The 25,103-nt window shown below is 61.5% G+C and overlaps 2 protein-coding genes across 5 annotated transcripts in view; one reads left to right on the top strand and one right to left on the bottom strand.

The window, feature by feature from the left end:
• The first annotated feature begins 868 nt into the window (after window positions 1–868).
• CCNQ (cyclin Q) lies at window positions 869–9,824 on the top strand. 2 transcript variants are annotated; one of them, XM_047764100.1, is made up of 5 exons: window positions 869–1,025; window positions 3,251–3,434; window positions 5,031–5,163; window positions 6,438–6,665; window positions 9,380–9,824. In XM_047764100.1, exons 1-5 carry the CDS (start codon window positions 908–910, stop codon window positions 9,407–9,409), a joined length of 693 nt encoding a protein of 230 aa, XP_047620056.1. In that variant the 5' UTR covers window positions 869–907; the 3' UTR covers window positions 9,410–9,824. The 2 variants fall into 2 exon arrangements, with proteins under 2 accessions (XP_047620056.1, XP_047620055.1); XM_047764099.1 differs by having other exon boundaries at window positions 9,320–9,824.
• A 3,286-nt stretch (window positions 9,825–13,110) lies between these two features.
• Window positions 13,111–25,103, bottom strand: part of ATP2B3 (ATPase plasma membrane Ca2+ transporting 3) — a 37,668-nt gene continuing 25,675 nt past the window's right edge. The window contains exons 20-21 of one of the 3 annotated variants that reach the window (XM_047764109.1): window positions 24,182–24,295; window positions 13,111–15,775 (exon numbers count right to left, since the gene is read on the bottom strand). In XM_047764109.1, the coding sequence (XP_047620065.1) occupies window positions 15,455–15,775; window positions 24,182–24,295 (435 nt within the window). In that variant the 3' untranslated portion in view covers window positions 13,111–15,454. Of the gene's footprint in view, window positions 15,776–24,141; window positions 24,296–25,103 lie in introns of all 3 variants that reach the window. The other 2 variants (XM_047764110.1, XM_047764108.1) reach the window with 2 other exon arrangements.

The raw sequence follows: 25,103 nt of genomic DNA, 5'->3' as shown, positions 1-25,103 counted from the left end.
TTTCTTTTCTTCCTTCCTTTTTTTTTTTTTTTTGGTCTTTTTAGGGCCGCACCTGCGGCATATGGAAATTCCCAGGCTAGGGGTCTAATCGGAGCTGTAGCTGCCGGCCTACGCCAGAGCCACAGCCACCCCAGATCTGAGATGTGCCTGTGACAACACTGACAGCTCACAGCAACGCCAGATCCTTAACCCACTGAGCGAGGCCAGGGATCCAACTCGCATCCTCAAGGATACTAGTCGGGTTCCTTACCGCTGAGCCACAACGGGAACTCCCCCACGCCCTCCGTTAGGAGCCCCTGACACCTTCGGTAAGCGCCCCCCCTCCGCGGCTTGGCAGACACAGCCAGCTGCTCCCGTCCCAAACCACGCTGGGCCACCAGCCCGGGAGCGACACCTTAGTTGGACCATAGGGACTTCTAGCTCACGCGCCTGTGGGGGTGTGTGTGTGTGTGTGTGGGGGGGGGGTGCTTCCGTACCTCCTAGGCCCTAGGAGCACGCCCTCGCTCCGCCCCTGAGGCGCACTTGCGCCGCTCCGGCAATCACTCAGCCAGGAGACAGACTTACGGCTACTGGGGGCGGAGCGTGCGCTTCCCGGAGGCGGGGCATGAGCTTCCCAGGGGCGGGGCGTCGGCTCCTGGGGCGCGGTGTACGGCTTCCGGGGGCGGGGCAGGCGCTCGCCAGCCTCCAGGCAGCCGCGGTCTCTACGCCTGCGCCTGCGCTTAAGTTTGCGCCTGCGCACTCGGAAGGCCCCGCCTCCGGCGCGCAACTGCGCGCGCTCAGCCGGGGGCGGGGCGGGGCAGCTGCTCCCTCCCGAGGACCCCCGGGAACCGGCCGCCGCCCGTCGGGAACGCTTCTCCTTCCGGTGCGGGGAGGGGGGGGGGGGTCTCGGCCCGTGGGGCGGGGCCTCATGGAGGCCGTCGGCCTGGGGACCTGCGGAGGAGGGGACGCGGCGCGAGGCGCAGAGGGGCGGCCGGCACCGGAGGCGAGGGTGCACTTCCGAGTGACGCGGTTCATCATGGAGGCAGGTAACCGCGCCTGGGAAGAGGGCGGGCCCCATGCGGACCAGACGTAGAGGCCGGGCCGCAGTGCTGCGCTCTCACCTGGCGGGCCCCAGCCCGCCTTGGGAGCGCCGAGCGGGCGGGGAGGGGCTGGCGTCGCGAGGACTCGCTTCCCGGAAGAGGGGTCCCTCCAGACGCGGAGCTGGCGCGGCTGTGCAGAGGGAAGAACGCGGGCCTGCCCTGCCCTAGCGGACACTGGGAGGCCGGCTTAGGGGTATCGGCCTCTGCCTTTCCGTGTGTTAGGCTTCGAGCTACGAGGCCAAGAGGGTCATTGTCATTTCCCGGACGGGCGCGTAGTCCCAAAGAGGATGTGGAAAGGGACTGGCTCCAGCTAAAAGGTGGCAGAGTCGGGGCGCCCGCATCTCGGTTGAGTGTACGGTGCCTTCTGCCACACCTGTCTCCCAGCCTCGGGGGCACTGGCACTTGGTCAAATGGAGTCTTTTGGATCATGCCGCTGGCGAGGCTCGTGACAAGCTTTGTTGAGGAGGTCCCATCACACTGAGAACCTAGGGCGAGGGTTTGCCAAGTAAAAAAAAAAAAAAAAAAAAGACTTGTAGGGGCACGTGCAGCCATACTGCCTAATCTGACGTTGAGATTGAGGGGGTCCCATGTAGGAACTAACTGTGAAACTGAAGTTTAAACCTTGAAATGCTCAAAGTTCTTGAGGTGTCCCTTTCCAAGGATTTCTTTCATTTCTTTCTTTCTATTTTTTTTTGTCTTTTTGCCTTTTCTAGGGCCGCTCCTGCGGCATATGGAGGTTCCCAGGCTAGGGGTCCAATCGGAGCTGTAGCCGCCGCCTACACCAGAGCCACACAGCAACGCAGGATCTGAGCCACGCCTGCGACCTACACCACAGCTCCGAATCCTTAACCCACTGAGCAAGGCCAGGGATGGAACCCACAACCTCATGGTTCCTAGTCGGATTCGTTAACCACTGCGCCACGACGGGAACTCCTCCAAGGATTTCTTGATAAAATGCATTGCTTGTGCCCTTGTCCTCTGTGTGAGGCCAAATATGGGTCCTCCAAAGATTCCCCCATGCTCGTCCCCAGAACCCATGACTGTTACCTCATGCGGCAAAAGATTTTGCAGATGGGATTAAGCCATCCTTAAAGAGAGGCAGCAGGAGTAGACAGGCAGAGGAGAAGGCCATGTGAGGAGGGAAGCGTGGTTAGAAGCTGCTGGCTTTGAAGCTGGAGGAGGGGGCCGCCAGCCAAGAAATGCAGGCACCTCTGGAAGCTGGAAAGGGCAGGGAGATGGATTCTCACGTGGAACCTCCAGAAGGAACCAGCCCTGCTGACACCTTGAGCTTAGCCCCCTAAGACTCATTTCAGACTTCTGACAGCCAGGATTGTGAGAGGAGAAAAATATGTGTTGTTTCAAGCCACTTAGTTTGGGGTAATTTGTTACAGCAGCTCTGGGGGAGCTAGTACGCCTTTGAAGGTAGAGGGTGCGGGACATAATTTTACCGACTGTTGGCTGTCCACCTTCCTTCAGTCCGTCGCGTGCCCTTTACTCTTCTCTTAACCCTGGTCGTTGTGAATTCGTTTTGGTTCTGTTACCCGGTGCGGTGATTTCCTTAGGAGCTGCCTGGGGGATGGGCCTTGACCCCTAAATCAAGCCACTACGCTCTGGTTTTGGAGTTCGGTCCCCTTTTCAGTATGTTGCTCTTCTTCCTGCACTGCCTGCAGGTGCCTTCGGCAGTTACCCTGCTTGCTTTTCTTGCCTTTTCTAGCCTGTGCAAACCAGTGCCGCGTATAATCTTTAGCTATAACTTTGGGACTTGTGTCGTCTGTTTGGTGCTCAGAGGCCTTTTTTCCTCCTGTCACCTCGGCAGGGTTTGGGGTAGGTGAGCCGCAGAGGTTGATGCCCGCTGAATGGAAACAGGTGCACGCCGTCGTCCTGTTCAGGATGGGCAGAAACGGATGTGCCAGGCGCTGTAGTTTGAAGCCTGGCTTCTCCTGGGGTGGTCTGCTGACCTGTAGCTTGGGTGTGGCCTGGGGTCTTAGCCGTGAGAGTCGGAGAAGCTCGGCTCTGAGTCCCTGGGTGGAGGACCCGGTGGAAGACCGCAGCCGCCGCCAGCTGGGTGCTGAGCTCGGTCGCCTGCCCCCCCGCCGCCCCGCGGCGCCCCTCACTCTTCCGCAGGGCGAGCGACGGATGGCAGCGCTCCCCTGCCGGCTTTCTCTCGGTAGGTGTCAAGCTAGGGATGCAGTCCATTCCTGTCGCCACGGCCTGCGCCATTTACCACAAGTTCTTCTGCGAGATCGCCCTGGACGCCTATGACCCCTACTTGGTTGCCATGTCCTCCCTGTACTTGGCCGGCAAAGTGGAGGAGCAGCACCTGCGCACTCGTGACATCATCAACGTTTCCAACAGGTAACGGCTTCCGGGCCGGGCGTGGGGACTGCCCAGCGGCCACCCCGACGGGAGGCCACAGAAAGGTCCCTCTAGGCCTTGCCCTGCAGGTGCCAGGAGTCAAGCTCAGAAGGAGGCACCTGGGTGGCCTGCAGCGAGCCGAGAGCACTTGCCCCGAAAGCCTTGGGTGGGCGGGGCACAGCAGGAGCGGAGGGCCTTCCCAGGGGCGTGTCAGAGAAGATTCTCCGGGATCGGGATCGTGGGCAGGATGCATGGAACCAGTTGGGTTCTGTGGGCCTCAGAGGTGGGCCTGCCGTGGACGGGAGGGTGTGGGCGGGAGAAGCAGGGTCAGAGTTTTAAGGAGCCCCTCTCGCGGCCCAGGGCGCGAGCAGCCACGTTCCTGTCAGGGAGGCCTGCGGGGGTCCAGCCGGCTGGGCAGGCTGCGCGCAGGCCAGGGGGCCAGGAGAAGGCAGCTGATGGAAAGGTACCGACTGGCGGTGCCTCACAGCCTTTCCAGGTTCTCCAGTCCTTAGGAAAGACACCGATTTTGTGCTCCTTGTCTTTTAATGAACAGCTAACAGAAAAGCACCCCCCCCCGCCCCCCGCCGCCATCCATATGACAGGTTCACGGTGTCCCGCAAAAAATTAAGAGAAAAACAGGAGAGGGAACCGAAGGAGGGCAGCAGGAGTCCACCTGTAATTGCCAGGGCCCGGCGGGGAGGGCCGGCAGCGGGGAAATTGGGTGGCTCGCTAATGAGACCTGGGCGGCGGGCGGCTTCTGTGGGGAGCTGGGCAAACGAGCGAGGAGCTGGGAGGGTGAGTCATGCAGAGAGTTGTGGTCACTGGAGTGTAAATCCTGCTCCCGTACATCGCAGGGACCCTGCGTAGGTGGACGGAGAAGGTGTAAATAGGAATAGAAAGATCTGGAGCGAAGCAAAGACAGGCCAGAGCTGGAAGGCCACACTTACATACGTCAGGCTGTCTTGAAATACCTGCCGTGGGCCCCAGGTGCGGAGACCGGGCCTCCTGCCGAGTGCTGCCGGGGGACAGCCCGGGGGCCTCCTTTCCCTTTCCTCCCTTGTTACTGTTTTTGTTTTCTTTGTCTTTTGTTTTTTTTTGTTTGTTTCTTTTTTGTTGTTTTTGTTTTTTTTTGTCCTTTTGCCTTTTCTAGGGCTGCACTGGCGGCATATGGCGGTTCCCAGGCTAGGGGTCCAACCAGAGCTGGAGCCGCCAGCCTGTGACACAGCCACGTGGCATCTGAGCCGCGTCTGTGACGTACACCACGACTCCTGGCGACGCCAGATCCTTCACCCACTGAGCGAGGCCACGGATCGAACCCGCAACCTCATGGTTTCTAGTTGGATTCGTTAACCACTGTGCCATGACGGGAACTCCCTGTTTTTGTTGTCTTTTTTGGCTGTACCTGTGGCATATGGAAGTTCCCAGGCCAGGGATTGAATGCAAGCCGCAGCTGCCACTTGCACTATAGCTGTCCAAGGATCTGGACCCACTGTGCACAGCTGGGGATCGAACCTGAGCCTCTGGACATCCTGTGACTTAGGGGCTCCTGGAAGGGCCTTCCCTGGCTGCTGTCAGCCCCGCCGTATCTCTGCACAGGTACTTTCACCCGGGCAGCGAGCCTCTGGAGCTGGATTCCCGCTTCTGGGAGCTGCGGGATAGCATCGTGCAGTGCGAGCTGCTGGTGCTCCGAGTTCTGCGTTTCCAGGTCTCCTTCCAGCACCCACACAAGGTACGCGCTGGGCAAAGGCGGCACCTCTTCGCTCCCTGTCCCTCAGTGCAGGTGACCTCGGGCAGCGCTGGTTCCAGCTTCTGCCCTCTGCCCGCTCGGCTGTGGCCACAAGCCGGGACTTGGACTGCCCTCTGCCGCCCGTGCCCATGTCCCGACCCCCGGGAGTCGTGTGTTCAGCGAGGGGGAAGCAGGGCTGACATCCGGCTCCGCTGTGCTTGAGGGGCCCGCGGGCAGAGCCCCCCCATGCCTTTTCGCTGCTGGGAATGCAAATGACCTCCAGCAACACTGCTTCAAAAGCAGAGGGGAGCCGAGAAGCCCAGCCCCGCCTGGGCTCCCGGGCTCGTTGCTTGTGCTCGTAGCGCTGTAGTTTAATGCTGCACCATTTCACGGGGTGTAGCCTTCGCCCAGCCACCAGCACAGTTAAGATACAAAACAGCTCTGTCCTGTTGCCTGCCTGCCTGCCTGCCTTCATTTTTTTTTTTTTTTGTTTTTTGCTTTTTAGGGCCGCATCCTCGGCATATGGAGGTTCCCAGGGTAGGGGTCGAGTCGGAGCTGCAGCTGCCAGCCTACACCACAGCCACGCGTCTTCAAGGCTTCAAGTCGGGTTCGTTTCTGCTGCACCATGACGGGAACTCCCCCATTGCCCCTCTTACCGTCTCACCCCGACCCTTCCCAGCCGCCTCCCGTCCCGGAGAGCCCCGGTGCAGCCAGCCATGCCCTCCCGTTTCTGTCACGCACAGGCCGGTGTAGCAGGGCGCCCCGCCACGGGGCTGGGGCAGGTGTGCAGGGCTGGGGGCCCGGGAGGGCCTGGTGCTCAGGCAGGGGACCTGTCACTTGCTGGCCCCTAGCCTTGGGCTGGGCGCAGGGGTGCTGTGCTCAGCTCTGCAGATAAGGCCGCTGTTTCAGGCACTTCGCTTTGAGCTGGGCCACGGGGCTGAGCCAAGGGTTTCTGACGTGGCTGGAACAGGGCTACGTCGAAGGAGAGGACTGTGCTGGGGGTGGCCGTCGGGAGTGGCCCAGGCGGTTTCTAGGAGCCGGGCCTTGAGGATGAGAGTGGGTGGGCCCGTGGGTGGTGGGGTGCAGGTGGAGGTAGTTTCTGAGCCGGCAGGAGGGTAGGTGAGGGCTGGGAGGCCCGGTGGCAGGCTGAGTGGCACGGGGGCTCTGCATCCCCTCTGTGGTCTGTCCACGTCGTGGCGGCTTAGGGGAGAGGGGCCGGCTGGCTCAGGGCCCACCGAGTCTCACGGGTGGGGTGGCTCACAGGCGTGTCTTTGCAGTACCTGCTCCACTACCTGCTGTCGCTCAAGAACTGGCTGAACCGTCACAGCTGGCAGCGGACCCCCGTCTCCGTCACTGCCTGGGCTCTGCTGCGGGACAGCTACCACGGCGGCCTGTGCCTGCGCTTCCGGGCTCAGCACATCGCCGCGGCAGTGCTGTACCTGGCCCTGCAGGCCTACGGGGTCGAGGTGCCCGCCGAGGCCGAGGCTGAGAAGCCGTGGTGGCAGGTGAGGTGACTGCGTTGGCACCGTCCCCCTTGTCTTTGCCTGAGGACTTTGAGAAGTCCCCGTTCTGGGCGTGCCCGTTTTTTTGGGAGTAATTAGCCCCGGAGAAAGATCTGGGCCAGTCGGCCGTCCCAAAGCTTGCAAGTGCCCTGTTGGAGAGGCGTGAGGCAGGCCCCCGCCTCAGACGCCAGGGCTGCCGGTGGCCGCCCCGGGCCCTGCAGGGTGGGCGGTGAGCAGCATCGCCGGCCTGGGCCTGACTGCTGGCTGCCCGCGGCGGCCTCCCCGCAGCCAGGACAAGCGCGCGTCCGGACGTGGCCGAGGGTTCGGGCTGGGGTCCCTCGGTGCCGAGAACTGCTGCGAGCAACCGAGCACTTGCATTGAACTGCTCGGGGGCTTGTCGCGGCGCGGAGGCTGGGTGGGTACACGGATGGAGGGGCCGCCGCGTCCGGGGAGCAGGCACACGTCCGGCCAAAGGCTGCGGCCCTGGCCGGCTTTCCCTGGGCGGCCCCAGGCCTCTCAGAACGGGACGTGGAGCTCATTCCGGTTTTCCAGTCCCGTCCTGGGACCTGCTGTTCTTCTTTTCCTGACGCCTCATTGTCTGCCCTTGTCGGAGAATGAATGAGCTGCTCGAGGGATGGGAGGCTCCCTCTTGTGGTCCCCCACCCCTAGCCCACAGGGGCCAGAAATCTGTCCCGATTCCTGAACAGAGGGCGCCCCCAGGTGCCTAGCTGGGCCCCGCTCCTGGCGCCCACCCCCCGCCCCCAGTCTGCACTTCCTGGTCCTTCCTGGCCCGTCTGACACCGCCTCCAACCCCCGGCAGCTGGCAGCCCTTGCCCGGTGCCTGGGCCTGGCGGCTAGTAGGAGTACAGGTGCATCCGTACTCCAGATGCAGTCGTAGCCCCGGCCTCGGGCTGGACGCATCTTTTTGGCAGCGTGGGGGTCAGAGGGCGACCGGACGGAAAGCATCGCTCCGTGCTGGGCTTCTCGGGACTTGCAGATCAGGTGGCCCGCTCTGTTGAATCAGGTGGTGGCAGAGGGGCTCTCTGAGGGCGTCCTGGGCTGCCTGTGTCCTCTGCGTCCTCCTTTCTGGGGCCACCGTAGCACCTCGGCTTCCCGCTGTCGCCCTTAGGCCCTGAACACTGGGCAGCAGCTCCGCCGCGGGCGTCTCTTCTGGCCAGTGATTGTTGAGCCGGGGCGGGTGGCCCCTTGCTCTTCAGTCTTTCTGGAGAGCTGTGCCCCGTGCACAGGAGCCGTCCAGGCATCCTTTGGGTGCACAACAGCCCCTTGCTCGGTGTTGAGCAGCAGCCGTGGGCGGCTGCCTGCCCGGCCCCAGGGCGCTTCCGTCTGAATCGCGAGTTGCTTCTCTTCCTCGCGTGCTCCCAGCCCCTACTTTGCTGTTGCCACTCATCTGCCATGCGCAGGTGCCGGCATTTTCAAGGCCGAGACTCCTCCCTGGTACAGCTGGCCCACGTGGTGCTTGTCCGTGGCTCCGTGGGTGGACGCCAGGGTTGCTGCCGGCCTTTGGCCCTGGGCTGCTTTGTAACAGTCATTTCTCAGCTCGAGTCTCCAGGAGCACGCAGGTAGTGCCCCGGACTCGTGGGTCCACGGGGCGATGGCTGAGCTCCCAGAGCCAGCGGTCGGGTGGCAGGGGCGGGCTGCCCCCTGAGGGAGCCTGTGGAGGGTTTGAGCTCTCTTGGGGCGCCTTGTTTTACCTTTAACTTCCCGTGTCCTCAGAGGTCCCCGAGGGCACCCTCAGGCTGGGCATGCGGAGTTGGGAGAAGCCGGGGTCCTCGGGGTAGTGAGTGTTAGGGTGGGCCCTGGGGACGGAGGGCAGGTCGAGGGCGGGGCCGGGAAAGATGGGGTCCCTGGTGGGGGACCGTCACTCACGCACGGAAACCGCCACCAGGGAAGCGCCCCTGAGCCGTCTGTCCCGGGACCTTCGTGGGGGTCGGTCCCGGAGGCCTGGGGCGCTCGCGTGGCTGACCTGAGTGACTGGGTCCCCGCGCCCCAGAGGTGAAGCTGACCCCTGCGGCCCAAGGCCGCGCCACAAATCCCACCGTCAGCATAGACCGCCCGGCGGGCCCTGGGCCCTGGGGCAAACCGAGACCCTCTCATGAGGCAGGACGTGCCAAGGGCCCAGAGGTCCCCTCCCAGGACCTGGGCCAGGGCCAGACCTTCCTTGCAAACGTTCAGGATCAGCCCATCTTCATTTGGGCCCCTGGGGACTCACTTTACAGTTGTCTAAGCTCCCTGACACACTCCCAAGGATGTCTGCTCTGGGCTGGGGAGCAGTCCCTTGTCCCCCAGGGCTGGCCTAGGGTGGGGTCCAGGAGAACTAGCCTGCCCTTTCCGTTTCTGGAAATGGACTCGCGCCCCTCCTCGCCCACCCCCAGGGACCGTGGGTTCTGAGGGCCCAGGGTGGCGGGGGGGGGGGGCCAGGAGCCTGTGCTCTGGGCCCAGCTGTCCCCAACTTCCTATGTAACCTAGGACGAGTCCCCTGTCCGGGAGGAGTTGGATGGTCCCCAAGGCCCCTTCCATCTGGAAGGTTCTCTACTTTGTGACCCGCCTTGGCAGGCTGGAAGTGAGCGGGCTTGGTGGTGGTGCCGTGTTGATGCAGAGGGAGTCTAATCGGAATCTCTTTTCCTTCTCCTTTCTAGGTGTTTAGTGAAGACCTTACCAAGCCAGTCATTGATAATATTGTGTCTGATCTCATTCAGATTTATACCATGGACACAGAGATCCCCTAAGGCCTGGCCCAGGCCTGCCCAAAGAAGCCCGGGACGCTCGGCTGCCTGGGGACGGCACCGCCACGGGGCCGCGAAGGCCGGCCCCAGAGGACCCGCGGGGAGGGCTGGTTTGGTGCTGCTGGAGACGGGCTGGTGAAGGCGATGACGCGCGCGCTCTGACTGTCCCCGGCCGGACGGTGACGGGAGCCGCGCCTGCAGCGGGCAGGCTGACACCACAGCCTGTGGGGCGGGGCATCGTGTCCGCTTTTGTCCTTCGAGAGGACGCCGAGTGCCGGCAAGGCGGGATGTCGTTGCAGGGAGATCAGAGGATGGGACTGCGCCCCTGGGCAGCTTTTAAAAGCCACATTTCTAGAAAGTACGAATGTGCCACATAGATGGAATTTTATTTTGTGTAATAAAAGATGATTCAAATCAACCAAGGCGACCTGTGTTGGCTCTGCTGCCCCGGGGGGCTCGGGGTGCCGCCCAGGCTTGGTTTCCCCTAAACTGCTCTCTGCCATTTCTGGGGCAGACCCTCTATCCCTTCCAGAAGGCAGGAGGGCACAGCGTGTCACGGTGACATGGCCTCCCTCCTGCTCCATGGGACACTTGCAGGGCTTGGTGTCTTTTTTTTTTTTGGTCTTTTTTGCCTTTTCTAGGGCTGCTCCTGCGGCATATGGAGGTTCCCAGGCTAGGGGTCTAATCAGAGTTGCAGCTGCTGGCCTACACCACAGCCACGCCAGATCCCAGCCGCGTCTGTGACCTACATACACCACAGCTCACGGCAACGCCGGATCCTTAACCCACAGCAAGACCAGGGGTCCAACCCGCAACCTCATGGTTCCTAGTTGGATTCATTAACCCCTGAGCCACGGCGGAACTCCTTGGTGTCATTTTTTTAAAATGCCAAGACGGTCTAGATGGGGAGCCTAGGGACTCAGAGCCACGCCCCCCGACTCCCACTCAGGAGGCAGGCACATCTTAAGCACATGATGGTGGGGGCTGGGGGACTGTCCCAGGCACTTCACGCTTGGGCGGTTGTCACCAGGGCAGCACAGGCTCTGGACACTGGCCACCGTGCTTTCCCGCGCCCATAGGAGCGGGGGCTGGTTGGAGCGCCTGGGGTCCACTGGGTGAGGGGCACAGGGAGGGGTCACACATGGGCAACTGTGTTATTTGTCTTCAGGGTGAAGGGTACAAGTAAATGCAGTTCCCAGGCCAGGGATCAGATCCGAGCCTCAGTTGTGACTTTTGCCGCAGTTGCAGCCTTTAACCCACTGTGCTGGGCTGGGGATCGAACCTGCGTCCCAGCGCTGCAGAGACGCCGCTGATCCTGTTGCAGCACAAGTGGGAACTCCACCTGATTGCTACTTTAAATCCCATGTGTGTGCCTGTCGCACTGCCCTGGGGACTTGCTGCCTCTGCGTGCTGGCCTCTGGGCCTGTCACCTCTGTGCTTGTCACTCAGGGGGCATCGTCTGCATGTTGTCACAGGACTGTGAACGTCACCATCGGTATGTGTGGTCATTGGAACACAGATGAAGGGAAGGTATGGGGACACAGGCGCTGCTTTGGGGAGCATGCGATACGCCCAGCCCTGCTTGGTAAGGCTCGTTCGGCCATAGAATATGAACGAAGATCTGCTACAGGGGGGTTTTCTTTTGTCTGCTTTGGCTTCTTGGTACCGAGGCTTCCAGCTTTACTTTAGGTTCAGCAAGGTCATGGGAGCTCCTTGGTGTCTCAGGGCTTTAAGGATCCAGTGTTGTCATTTCATTGCTGTGGTGCAGGTTTGATCCCTGGCTCGGGAACTTCCCCATGCCTTTGGCTCGAACCAAAAAAAAAAAAAAAAAAAAAGGAAAAGTCAATAATGAGAGATTGAGACAGGATTTTCTAGAACTTGAATCTTTCCAGGAGCTTTTTAGTTCTGAGCTGGAAGGAACAAGAATCCTTCCCCAGAGGCTGCAGAGGGCATGCGGCCCTGCCCCCACCTTGAATTTGGACAGACCGGGGAGCGAGGAAGCGTCTGTGGCTTTACGTTCCCCCACCCCGTTTGTGGTGGGAGCCCAGGAAACTCACACAGGCCTTAGGCCGGCCGGCTGTGTGGACAGAAGGGTGTTGTACCACTTTCCTTGCCCCAAGCCATGTGGCTAAGTGCTCATTTGTTCCCATGGGAACCTGGATCCTATCTGATGGTGGAAGGCAGCGGGAAAGAGAGCCAGGCAGAAGGGAACAGTTTTTGAGGGGCGAGCCCAGGCTCTCTCCAGAAGGTGCGGCTGTTGGGCTCAGCCTGGACTTGGCACGGTGCTTCCCGATGGACTCACGTGTCCGTGAAGCAAGAGCTCCTTGCCGCTGGTCTGCTGTTTTCTGCTTTTTGGCTGTTGCCTTTTTTAGAAGTGTGGACGCTGGTGGCTGGGAGGGAACTTAGAAGCCATGGTTCTTGTTTTTTGGCAGCTTCCCTGGAAAGTGCTTCCTCTGGCACGGCCGAGGTACAGGGTGACGGGCGGAGTGGAGGAATAGAAACAGGAGGAGACAAGACACATGGACTCTTGGCACCGTTGCCACGGTCGTCCTTTGCAAACCTTGGGCCGGAGCTGCCTTTGGCTCTGCTGGCGGAGCAGAGGGTCTGGGCCATGGAGCACGGCTGTCCCCACGCACAGGTGTTCAAAGGTGCCTAGTGAGCCAAGCAACGGAGGTGGGTATGGCCCACGGAGCGAGGGAGTGAGCCACGGCGTCTTTCCATGGCTTGGTTTCAAGAGGAAATCTGTGACGGGAGGCCTCGGCTGCTGCCAGGGGGCGGTGGACATGGTGCCGGTGCTGTGCCACAGTCCCACTTCCCGGGTCCACCCCAAAGCACTGAACACAGAGGTGCAAACAGGCGTTTGTACCCCGTGTGGGCAGCCACGCAACTCCCAACAGCTGAAAGGCGGAAGCCACCCTAGCGCTCGCCGGTGGGTGAATGGAGCACCGTGTGGTCCGTCCATACAGCGTGGTGTCATTTAGCCAGGACAGCCAGTTCCCTGCTGGCCTAGTGGTTAGGATCCAGCGGTGCTCTTACTGCTGCAGCCTGGGTTCAGTTCTCACACCAAGCCATCATCAAGCCGTCGCATGCCATGGCCAAGGCAAGGACTACATCAAAGAAAAGGAATCAAATTTAAAAAGGAAGGACATTCTGACACCTGCTACAACACGGACGGAGCTCGAGGACGGCGTGCTGGGGGACATCAGCCTGTCCCAGACAGATCCTGTGTGATTCCGCTGGGACGAGTCCCTAGAGGAGCCGGATTGCCAGGGGCAGAAAGTAGGATGGGGGGCTGGGGGCGGGGGCCGGGGCTGGTGTCGAATGGGGACGGTTTCCACTGGGGTGGAGGAGCAGGTCTGAGGTTGGGTGCTGGGGGCCGCACGGCGGCGTCGATGTGCTCCACGCCCCCAACTGCGCACCGAGCAGCGGTTGAGATGGTCCGTTTGACTCTATGTGTCCTTTACCGCAATGACAAAAGAGGGAGTCTGCCCGTGTGGCAGGGTTCTGGCCTTTGGGTGGTGTCGTACCCCCTCCCCCGACCGCCGCCCCACCCGCTTCCTCCGAGGCGTCCTGGCCATTCGGGCCAGGCCCTCCCAGGTTGGCCCACGGAACCAACGTGACCCCACCGGACAGGCCAGCCCTCCCGATAGGATGGGCACGGGCGCCGCATCCCAAGGGGACGCGACGAGAAATCACCAGACGAGACATGACACACCTCACCACCCAGACGCCGGGGTGCAGGAGCCTTTCGTTTTTTTTTTTTTTTAATACACAGAAATTTTGGTCTATTCTTTAAATTAGGAAATTCAACTACAGACTTTAAATTAGTATATGCATCTGTGGTCTTCCTCATTAAGATACTCTTGTTCATCTTTATAACAGGCAGATAAAAATGTAAAACAGATTTAATAACTGAACACAGTTGACCAAGCCATTCCGTAGAAGAGAGTGCTTTAGAGAGAGGGGGGCTTCCTGAGGAGCCAGGACCCCCCCGCCCCCCGCCCGGCCTGAAGACTGCACACAAACGACCACAGCCCGTGGAAAGGCAACCTAGGGACTAGACAGCCGCCGTGTACAGGAGCGACTTGGTACAGCAGCAGTGAGGCTTTGTAATATATGTCGACCCCTTGTTCTACCAATGTGTCTACAACAGAAGATGGAAAGAAGCCCGTGAGCGCAGCGTTACGCGGCTTATCTTCTTCGATTCCAACATCTCCAATCTGAGGTCTTGCTTAAGACCTCACAGACCCTCGACGAATTGAGTTGCCCTGTTTGTTGTTGTTTAAACAAGGACATTAGGGAACAATTTACAAATGGGTAACATTCTCGACGTGCCCTTTGGATAAAAGGGATGGCTTTAAGTTATCTGTAGCTGGCATTTGAAGTGGGATTTGCTATTCTAACCGAAAGGCCTTTGCCCGAGGTTGGACGACTCCTGCTCAGGGGCGACACATGGCGTGAATGCTAACAGTGGGGATGCCGCCTGGCCTGGACTCGTGGAGGCTCCGGTGGAGGGGAGGCAAGCCCGCCACCCGTGGCTGCAGGACGGGGACGGGAGGGGCGAACCAGCCTGGCCACCAGTGCAGCTGCTGCGCAGCTGCTGAGCATGCGCCTCAGCACCTGTGCTTTCCCTCGGCTCCCAGCTGTCCCCCAGCAGCTCAGCCCTGGACCCCAGCACCCCAGCGACAGGCGACAGGCATGGTGGACCCCAACCTCCTCCTTGCAAAACGTGGGACAGGAGTATTCAGAAGGCAAAAGGACTTCTGCTTTTTCTGCATTTCCCTCCCTGGCTACCATGCATTCGAGGACGGCTGAGGCTTGGCACGCTGGATGCCCACTCTGTAAGGAGAGGCTCCCGAAGGAGGCATCTGGGGAGCCCAGGCCCAGCTCTCCCCACTTGCAGACCAGGTGCTCAGCTCACGTGGCAGAGCTGACCTCCTCAGCCTTCCGCCCCTGCCGCTAGAGCAACGGAGACGAGGTACCGTCGCTCCCAGGGGCTTTGCTTTCTGCATCTGCTTCCCCGAGGTCTCTGTCGGTGGCGGCAGACACAAATCCATGGCCACCGAGGAAGCCTACTGGCCAGAACATAAGACTTGGAATTAGAGCCGGAACCAAAGGAAACTGAAAGCAAAACTCCGCCTTCCACCTGCTGGAGGGGATCATTCTCATCAAGACTTTGGTATTTTCCTTTTAAATAAAAATTCCATCAAGGGTTGTTTTTTTTTTCCTCTATAGGCAGAGGTCTCAACGTGCAAATGTTCCAATGTTCCGACTGTAACTGCTCCAGCCTCGCGCGTCCCTCCCCCACGTTCCCCTCCATCAGAAACTCTGCTGGGAGGATGGAGGGGAGTGGGGGAGAGGGAGCAGCGGCGGGGGGCGGGGGGTCCCGAGCAACCAGAAGGATATTCTCTCAGTCTAGTTCCGTGAAAAAATCAACAAAACACCCTGCCACAATAAATAATGAAATTTCAAATGAAAACACCCGATAGGAGGAATGGAAATATCATGCCGATAAGTAGTTCCTTATTCTTGAGATATGCATCTGGTCCTATACGCACAGCCACGTCTCTGGGCGCACACATGTAGCTGCGCACGCGCGCACACAGACCGACTGCAGGTGTGTCCTGCGGGGGTGGGGGGGGTGCGGGCGGTGCAGTCCCGCTCGCCGACGGGCTCTTGGGTGCTGCTGAGCGGTGCTGGCCTTTTCTCTCTTCGTGTGAATCCCTTGATCCTGCTGCTCTGCAGCAGGTGCCACGAAGCCCCCACTAAACTGAAAGCAGCCCCCAGCCCCACTGCGCAGCCCCCACAGTGAACATCTGGCGGGATTACAGTGTCCATTAGAAAAGGCTTCGATAGAAAAAGGGGGGAACACAACTCTGGTCTCTCCCTCCTCCTCCTCCTCCTGCTGCTGGCTAAGAAGCCTCCAATGCAGTGGCTTCCTGCAAGTGCCCACGAGCCTCTCCAGCCGCCTGGCGGCCCTCCTCGCGGGCCGGCGCGTCCGCCCGGGTGCGCGTGTGTGCGGGGTGCGCGTGCCGAGAGCAGTTCTGCTTAGAGGGACGTCTCCACGCTGTGGAGCGGGCTCCCGGGTCTGGAAGAGAACACCGACGAGGTAGCTGACTTGGTGCCGTGCATGGTCAGGTAGATGCCGCTGTCGATGGCGTTGTTGTTCTGGTTGGGGGAGGGGGGCGGGGGGGCCCGCAGGCGCTCCTCGTTCTCGTCCACGTCCGTGTCGTCGATGAGCGGGATGTTGTGGGTATAGTCGTTGATCAGAAACTCGGGCGTTGCCATGAAGTTATGGATGGAGGTCTTGGATTCTGGTTTCTCCAGGCCTTCGTAGAGGGAGCTACGGAAGGCTTTCACCACCCGGATCTGGAGGGGGAGGGGGGCGCAGGGGGAGGGAGGAAGAAGGAAGGAGACCATCAGCGGCTGGCTGGTGCCCGCGAGTTCCACCCACATCCACGGCAGGGGTCACTGGCATGACAAAATGTTCGTCCCTTGGCACCCAGCGGTTAGGGCCCTCTGCCTGGCGACGGTCAGGGTTTTCAGGCTTGGGTCTCACTCTCGTCCCCTGATGCACATGCAGGACAGACGGGTGACCTGAGCCACGGACACCCTGGGCCCCCAGCCGCTCCCCCTGCCCCCCTCCCGGCACTGGCCCGGGGGGCTCCCGGGCTGTCTGCCGCGCACAGGAAGGTGGACTAGAAAGGGTGGCTCTCTGCTCCCGGCTTCCCAGGGTCCCCTCCTCTGTCCCCCAGCTTCCGTGGCTGTAGCCAGCGCCCAGACCCATTTGCCCATCAGGGTTCCTGCTGGGAAGACCAGCAGCCCTTCTGCGTCTCCGTCTCGTTTGACCCCTCAGGGGCCGACTGCCCCTCTTTCTGGAAACTTCTCCTGGCTTCCCTGACATTGCCTCTGTCTGGCCCTCCTGCTACTCCACCGGTTTCTCCGTCTCCTCCGCTGCTCCTTCCTCTGGCCCAAGGTGCCCAGAGCCCTGGCCTGGCCCTGGCCCTCCCCCTCCCCGCAGGCCACCTCCTGGCTACAGCCAGGGACTGGCTCCTCAGAGCTCCAGGCACCCAGGACAGAAAACGGCGTTTCTCTTGATTCGCCCCCACCAAGCCTGCCCCGCGGGGGTGCGCCGATCGGTGCCTCTGTACAGCCGTGCCCACGGCTGGGTGCATCTGCTGGGGGGGTGGTCATTCCCCTGCGTGGAGCTGCCCGCCAGCCCTTCTCACGCCAGCCTCCTCCTCGTCACTCTCCAAGCCAGACAACCTCTTTTGGTCCCTGGACTCTGCCGTATCCCCCCCCTCCACTCAGGCTTTCTGCCCCTTGTTCTTGGCCGCCCTGCCGGCGTCTGCAAACCTCACATGGGCACAACGCCTTGCTCGCTGGCCCTGGCCGCCTCGGCACCCCTGAGCCCAGTGCTGCACCCCGCACGACCCTACTCGCAGAACAGGGCCCTGAGGTTTACAAGCCGCAGAGCTGCTGCCTCGCTCTGCTCCTTCCCTGCCTCCCAGCCCGGGCTCCCTTTTGCTCCCAGAAGGCAGAGTTGATGGGAAGCCCTCTCCCGGGCCCCGGACTAGCCCGCTGGCCTTGTGCTGAGGTGGCGGGGCGGGGGGGGGGGGGTAGGGGGAGCAGAGCCTCCCTCAGTGAGTGAGGGAGTGGACACAGCACGAGTTTTGAAGTCATTTCCAGGTCCAAGGCTCTAGGATTTGGTTTTCTTGGTTCAGGCCCAGGATCCAGCTCTGGCCCTCAACCTGCTTTTGTCAGTCAGTCTCGTGGGGCCCACAGCCACGCCCACGGCTTTGCGCATTGTGCCCGGCTGGCTCGGAGGGCCAGGGGCAGACTCGGGTAGATCCAACAGAGTCTTGGCCCACAAAGCTAAACAGAGTTACTCTGGCCCTTCAAAGAAGTTCGCTGCCCCCTGCTCGAGACCACAAATCGCATCGTTGACAATGAGTCCCTTTCAACCCTGCACTGTCTGGACCCCAGGATCAGCATTTGCTCAGCCAAGCGCAGGGCTCCTCGGTCAGTTGAAACCAGGGGACCCTCACAGTCAAGTGCAGAAAAGTGAGCCCAAGAGCTCCACACGACTGGAAATTTCGAATGACACATAGCAAATCCAGTTTGGATTTTCTCTGGATCTGGCGAAGCCGCATCTTCCAGATGGCAGGCTAGCTTCTCAGATACAGGGGGAACACAAAATGAAAATCATCGGACGTTTTTAATGAAAAGAAACAATTCACTTTTTGTAGCCATGGCAGATGTGGCCTCATTATCTGGGCCTTTTCTGGTGCCAGCATTGGGTGTGGGGAGGGTGGCCGCTGGGACACCGGCTGTGGGGCGCAGTGGTGGTTGAGTATTTACTCCGGCTGCCAGGACCCCTCAAGTCCCAGCAATGCCAGCAAGCTGCACGCTGCTGCCCTTGACCCCGGCGGCCTCTGCGCTAAGTCTGCCGGCCAGGATCCTGTGCCCCGGCTACATCCGCTCCTCCAATGTGGGCCTGGGTCACGTGATCGGCCAGGCCCCTGTGCAGAGTCACCCTCAGCTCTCCCTGCGGGCACCTGGCTGACCGCCAGTCTTCGCTCCCCAAAGGTGGCTGGCTCTCCCCTCCCCAGCTTCTGCTGCTCTGGCCTGGAAGTGAGTCCGACTACACCAGGGAGGAGGGCCCTTGGCAACGGCTTGACACCCGGCCAAAGTTTCTAAGACAGGGCTGCCCTGGGGGCCTGGGCTCACACACAGGGGGACCCGACGATGTCCCCATGGCGGAGTTTAGTGTGTCCCGGCCAAAGCCTGGTCACAGCCGCATGGATCCAGCGCCCGGCCCTTACTGCCTCGCCTGGCCTGAGACGGTCCCAGGGGCCAGGGCACGGTGCTCAGGCCACCTCTCCATCGCCAGCACCCCCAAAGGGGTCCCACTGCCCTCCCGCTGTCCGTGCCCACAGCCCACGGCACCCCTTGACACCATAAACGTCCCCTGCGCCACCTCCACCTGTGTCTGCAGCCAGGGCCCACGGCTCAGCACCTGCTGCTCCTTCACCCTCCCCCTCCTCGATGGCTAAGGGGCCTCTCAAGTTGAAGGAGATCGAGGAGGTACCCAGACCCCTGACCCCAGGGCCACACCTCAGTGTGGCTTTGTGGTCCCTAGGTCCCAAACCTCCCTGTCCCTGCTGCTGCTGTGACTGCCAGGGACCCACAGATCCCTGGCCCCTCAGTCCTTCCCCGGCTCCTGCCTGCCTACCTGCAGCCCTTGGGTCTCTGCCCCATCCCTGCTCTCCGGCCACTGCCAGGCCCCGCCCTCCGCCTTCTGCAAAGGCCGAGCAGGAGCAGATCTGGCTCGGGCCAGGCCCCCTCAGCTTCTCGTCACTTCCCCCGGCATCTGAGATGCGACCCTGCTCCCTTGTCTGGGTTACTCTGTCCCTCCAGCTGCTGGTGACAGCGGGACAGAGCTGCTGGTCCTCCGGGGCCCGCCGTCCCGGGACCCCTTTCCGCTGCCCACCCTCTCATGGCCTCATCTCCCGCTTGCCAGCCTTGATGGCTACAGTCTGTTCTCAGGATGGCAGCCTGAGCCGTCTTTTGAAACAAAAGCCAGAATGCGTCGCGCCCTCCACTGGTCCAAACCCCGCAGTAGCTGTGTCTCCATCAAAGGGAAACCCTAAGTCCTGCCAGGGCTGCCTCGGCCCACTCCCTTCCTCTTTCTCCTTTGCTGTCTGCACTCTCAGCTCTGCCTCAGGGCCTTTGCACATGCCGTTCCCTCTGTCAGGAAGCTTCTTCCCCAGTGAGCCTCACGCTGCCCCCTTCTTCCGTTTACAGCCGCAAGCCACCCAGCTCCCCCAGCTCCCTGCGCCTCTTCTGCCTCCCTCTCTCCCTAGCATCACTCACCTTCAGCCCCCCCCCACCCCCCACATTTCACTGTCCTCTCCTGTCGCCTTTCACTGGAACATAAGGACCCTGAGGGCAGGGCACTGTCCGTCTGGCTCACTGATGCCCCCAGCACCCAGCGTGGCATCTCTCGGCCAGCGGTCCGCCCACTCCGCTCTGAACAGCTAGCTCGAGTCTCCCCCAGGGCCGTTACACCGGAGCGCAGCTCACACAGCCGGCCCGGGTCTGCTTCCTTCTCCTCTGAGTCTTGGGACCGGCCCGGCCCCCACCGTGAGCCGTGGCCTGCCTTCCCCTCGACCGGGAGCTCCACCAGTGGGGGCGGGGCAGGTGGCGCTCCAGACCCTAGGGACCACCCCTGGCCCACGGAAAAGGGGCTGGTGCCAGACTCTGCCACAGGGCGAAGAGGTGGGGCGCGAGCGGAGCGGGCACAGGTCGCGGCTGAAAGTGAAGGTGCCTCGCTTTCGTCTTGAACTTGAATGGCTTGAGCTGGCAATGGAGGTGGAGGCGGGGAGGAAGAGACGAGAAAAACAAAAGCGAAGGCTCCCGAACAACAGCGACAAGGGCCACGACAGAAACCAGGCTCACAGAACTCAGAACTCCTCTGTCGGCTCCCGCCCCGTCCCTGCGCTGCTCCCCAAAGCCCCCGCGCGCTTGATGGCCACCTGACCCCGTATGAACCGCCACCTCCATCCTGCAGGAGGAAGGAACCTGGCAGCTGCCCTGGCGTCTGGGCTTTGGGCTTCGAGCAAATGCTGAACACAGGCATGAGGGTGACTCGTGACCTGAAAGCCACATGAAGAGGCGTGGGGCGATGTGCCCGCACCTGAAGGGGTGGCAAGGAACGGCTCCCTTTCCCCTCCACGCAAACTCCCGAGCTGGGCCCTTCCCTGAGGGATCGAACCCCAAACCAAACTGAAGACACAGCTCCGCGTGTGGGGGCACAGCCGAGAGCGCTAGTGGCTGGTGAGTTTTGTGAAGAGTCCCTCCCACGCCGTGGGCGTGCACGCGTGCCCAGGACCGGACAGACCAGACTTGGTGGCCGGCGTCCAGCGGACGTCACGCTGAGGCAACCCAGGCCCGGAGGCTCCTGGGCTTTTCTGGGGCTCAGCCTTGCCTCTCGTTCTGGCCGCATCCAGTGGCAGGGCCTCGAATAAGTCTCCTGAGCGGCCTGGGCCCTGGCTCCCAGCCCCAGGAGTTGGCCTGGAAGTACCTACTGGGGAGGCCACCAGAGGGGGTCTTCCGGGGTCTGCCTGGGGCTGCAAGCTGCTGTGTGCCTTAGCAATTGCCTGGAAGGTCCACAAATGCCAACACACTATCCCCAGAAACCCACGTGGGCAGACTTGGCTCCAAAGCAATGAATTTCCCGAGAAGCAAACTCCAGCCAACAGGGCTCCTTCCTCAGTTACAGGGGTGTGAGGGGCGTGCCTCCCCAGGCGGCGGAAGGGCGTGTCCAAGGAATCCTGGGGCCTCCCCTGGCCGGGCTTTGCCAAGTTGGACAGAAGGCTTCCGTGTTGCAAAAGTCAATGAAAGAATATGCAACTGCTGGGATCTGCTGCCGGCTCGGTTAATCAGAGCCTAACGGCCCCGAGGGGGCCCTTCTGGCCACATCTGACCACACTCGCCACCTGCCCCTGCGACAGTCAACGTCTGAACAGAGTCGCAGCGTTGGTGCAGGAGCGGGGGGCTGGGGTGTGTCTGCGTGTCCCCGCTGGCACCTGGGAGCAGACGCCTGGTGTCCTGGGCTTGCTGCTCGTTGGTAAACCTGAGTGAGCAGACCCCCCCACCCCACCCCCCACCCCCGTCCGGCTAGCCCTTGGGGATGCTGACAGCCAGCAGGGGACTGGTGCTGAGCTTCTTGCAGCGTTAGGGTGTGAGAGTGAGCCTGGGGCAGGCATGGCGGTGGCTGCCACACCAAAAGGGGACAGGACTTCACCTTCATTTCCAAAAGACTGAAGGTGCTTAGCAAAGAATGCTCTTTCCAAAGTCACTTGGGCGGGTGGCCTCAAGGCCATGCACCGCTGAGGTCCCAGGAAGCGGGCCAGTGGGCCAAGGATGAAATGGCTGTGACGGGGGGGGAGGGGGGGAGGGGGCCGCCCAGGCCAGGCGGGAGAAGAAATGGCTGGGTGAGCAGGGAGGAGGCAGCTGAAGCCATTCTGGAGCCGGGAGGTCATCGCGTGCGACCAGGGGTGTGTCGGGACCCCCACATCCAGAGGCAGCAAGGTCCCGAGTGCGCATGCAGCCTGGGAAGCTGGTGGGGGTGGGGGTGGATGCGGGCGTGCGGAGCCCCAGGGGTCACTGCATCTCTAGCCCCCCCACCCCATCACCACTCTGAGGCTTCTCCCCTCCTCAGGCTCTAGGACAATCTCTGGCTACTTCTCGCCCCAGTGTTCCGGGCCGGGCCTGCGTTGGGTGAGCAATGTCACCTATGACTCTGGCGTTCAGGCTCCTTGTCCACACCCCCAACCGGGACTTCCACCTAGAGAGCCTGAGGTTCTCAGTAGAAGTGCTTTTGGGCCTTCCTGAAAGAGCCCTGCACCCTGCCTTCCTTCTGGTAGGTTCCAAGAGAGTGAGGGCCCTTCCCGTGGTTTGTCCGAGGCGGGTGCCGGGCCCAGTGATTTCTCAGGGTCTTCGGAGCACAGCCCAGGGGCTGGCTCGGAATTCCAAACCCATCTGCCGCACGGTCCTCCATCTAGCCTCTTCCTCCAGAGCGGCGTCCTTTCTGAGGTGCTGCGGCTTTTAGGCCACCCCTGGGGCGTCGGGACATCGGGACCCTCCTCAGGCAGAAGGCTCTCGGCTCTCCCAGTGGCACGAGGTGAGGAAGGGACAGCGGCTCTTCTGCTGGCCAGGAGCTGCTTAGGTCCCCAGGCGTGGCTCGCGACCGGACGGAGGGGTGGCTCCTGGTCCACTCTGCTGGGCTCCTGGCAGTGGGAAGAGGGCAGGACACGTAGCCGCAGAAGGAAGGAAGGTGCTAGAAGCCGAGGAGGAGAGAAGAGAGAGAGAGACTGCCCCTGGGGGAAGCCTGAGGCACCAGAGGGAGCCAAGAGGGGGGGGCCTCAGCAGGAGGGTGGGGGCGGCCTAGGGGTATGCAGGGGGGAGGGGCTGCCTCGCCCCCCAAGTCACAGACAGGCGGATGGACAGACAGACAGAGAGGAAGCACAGAGAGAGCTGGCAAAGGAACACGTGGAGGAGGAGGCCGAGGCTCGCCCGGGAGGCTGAGGGCCATTTCTGTCCTTTGCTGTGGCCGAGCCTCCTGCCGACCTCTCTGGGTGAGGAGTGGTGGCAAGGCCCCTTCGGGACAAGGCTGGAACATTCCAGCTCACCTGTGACAGCTGTCAGCCAATATGTGTGAGCCTTCAAGGGAGCTGGAGCCATGTGCGGACTGTGGTGTGGACAAGGCACGCATGCGCGCGTGTGGGTCTGAGTGTGCGTGTTCGGGTGTGCGCTGTTTCCAAAGGGGACATCAGGTGGCCCCGGCAGGGACCCGTGCAGCCCACAGCCCTTCCTTGAAGGGCAGCGTGGCCCGAAACGACAGCTTAAGCAAGAGAAGGGACGCCTCCCACTGGGGACCTCTCACCAGTTCCTAAAAAAAGAAAAGAAGAAGAAAAGAAAAAAAAGAAAAAGAAAAAGAAAAGGAAAATACGAAAGGAGAAAGGAAAAGAGGAGAACTCAAGCCAAAAGAAAGTCCCAGAGGCTGGCGCGGGAAAAAGCAGCGTTAACGAGCGGTTGTGGGAGTGATGGGTTCACGGAGGTGAGAGTTGCCGGGTCCCACTGGAAGGAAAGGAAAGAGGTCGATTGAACCATCCTGTCCGGGGCTCTGGGCTCATCCTGGAAGGGTTACTGTTTGGCTTTCGAGAGCTCGACTTGGTTCCACGAAGCGGGAACCCTGGGCGGGGGCGCGGGGCTCACACGGTTCCTTGCATATGGCCTTTCGCTGGGGGCCCATGGGGTGGTGGGCTCAGCGGTCTAGTGGCTTTGCCTCTTTGTCTTTGTAAAGAGATGTGAGCAGGTGTGCAAGTTTCGACCTCTCGAGAAAACAGTCCCTGGGTTCCCTTCGAAATGTGACTGACATGGCGGGAACCGTTCGCTGGAACGGCCAGAAGGGGCTCAGTGTCTTCCAGCTTCCCCGGGGAAGGAGGACAGAGAGCAGGGATCAGATCAGGCTAAGACCTTCCAATGCCGAGGCCTGCTTGGAAAGAGCGAAGATGCTTTGGGATGCCTCTGAGGCCCGGGGCTCGGGCAAGGGCCTGCGGGGAGGTGGCCTCTGAGCAGGAGCAGCTGGCCACCCGCGAGCACACGTGGGGACACGTGACAGCCCCCTCCTGCAGCCGCGTCAGGCCTACTGCCTGCGGAAACCACCTCCAGGAGAGTTCTGGAAGCTGCCAAGGAAGGATGCTGCACAGACAGACACTGGCCTCTCGTTCCAGTCCCCTTTCTGCCGCCCCCGGCATGGTGCCCGAGGTGGCCCCCCGCCCACGCCCCTCGCCCCCCACCCCCCCCCCCGACCCCAGACAGCACCGGAAGCGGCCCAAGTTCGTGAAGAACCATCGGCAAAGGCAGACAAGGTCAAGAAAGGAAAACCAATGACAGAAGGAGCGCTAAAGGCAAACCAAAAAAACCCAACAAAGAGCAGAACAGAAGGTCCAGCAGGGCCATGGATTCAGTACATTTCGTAAGAGGACATGGCTTTGCCGAGGGATCCCGCCGTCTGGGCGGGGGGGGGGGACAGGGCGATAGAGAGGGGACGGCCAAGCCACGCTGAGCGGAGGATGCAAGACTGGAAAAAAGAGAAGGAAGACTCGGGAGGCCTTGTCCTCCCCCAGAGATGCCATTTACGAGAGAAAAGGGGACTCAAGACTCACTCCCAGCGGCACTGGTGGGATTGGCGGCAGAGAGAATTACGTGAGTAGGGCTAGAAAGATTGGTTACGTCATGGAGCTGGCTGAGGACCGAGGACCGCCGGCGCACAGCACCCTGAAATGAACCGCTTCTCTTGAAGGTACTCACTACCTCCATCTGTGGGAGAGAAAACGAGATAAAGTTTGGCTTGCAGTGTGGTCTCGGCGACCGCGCGGGGGTGGGGCTGGGCGAGGCCAGGGGCCGGTCTGGGCACATATCGTGACAGCAAAGCCTCAGCGAGGTCGCCGTGCTCCCTGGGAGCGGACGGTGCTGCTGCTGGGGCCCGGGGCCGGGACCGTGGCCCGGGCCGGCCTCCGCGTCAACCGCCGCGCGAGAGGGGGTGTGCGGAGCAATTGCCCAGGAGGCCGGGCGCGCGGGGGTTAATGTCGGGCACACTGCAACCATTTTAGAAAGAGCCATTTGCACTCACGATATGCTCATTGCAAGCCACTCGTCAGTAAGTACCTGCGTCTGGCAATACTTTGTTATCCTAGGTCAGTACTTCTCAACCCTTCTTTCCGCCCCAACACACCTGAGGGATGTGACATGCTCCCATCAGAAACGAGGCTCCCAGCTCATCCGAGTGACTGGGGGCCACCACGTGGGAAGTCTCCGTGCAAGAACGGACTTGCCCCAAAGCAACCGCTGTGTCTTCAGAACCCTCCCCGCAGGGCCGCGGGCAGGACGGCCGGGAGCGCAGGGAGCCTGGGTCCCAGGACCAGTGGTGGCTGTTGCTTTGTCCCCCACCCTGATTCAGGCTTCCTAGGAGGCGACGGGGACACGGGCCCTTGGGAGCCGGAGACGCAGTGTCTTTGGACTTCCCGATCCCTCTGGCTGGCACAGGGGCCTGGGGGCGATCAGATCCAGGCCTGGGGGCCCGAGGTGAATGTCCCCTCATCGGAAGGCCACCCTGCTGTGGCACCCT

The sequence above is a fragment of the Phacochoerus africanus genome, chromosome X (genome assembly GCF_016906955.1).
Source record: "Phacochoerus africanus isolate WHEZ1 chromosome X, ROS_Pafr_v1, whole genome shotgun sequence".
Lineage (NCBI taxonomy): Eukaryota > Metazoa > Chordata > Mammalia > Artiodactyla > Suidae > Phacochoerus > Phacochoerus africanus.
This window is presented reverse-complemented; position numbering and strand designations above follow the sequence as displayed.

Bases quoted from the DNA above. Each gene is read 5' to 3' on its own strand.
- CCNQ (XM_047764099.1), top strand. From the start codon at position 908: ATGGAGGCCGTCGGCCTGGGGACCTGCGGAGGAGGGGACGCGGCGCGA. The intron at 1,026-3,250 runs GTAACCGCGCCT...TTCTCTCGGTAG, and splicing joins GCGGTTCATCATGGAGGCAG to GTGTCAAGCTAGGGATGCAG. The intron at 5,164-6,437 runs GTACGCGCTGGG...GTGTCTTTGCAG, and splicing joins CCTTCCAGCACCCACACAAG to TACCTGCTCCACTACCTGCT.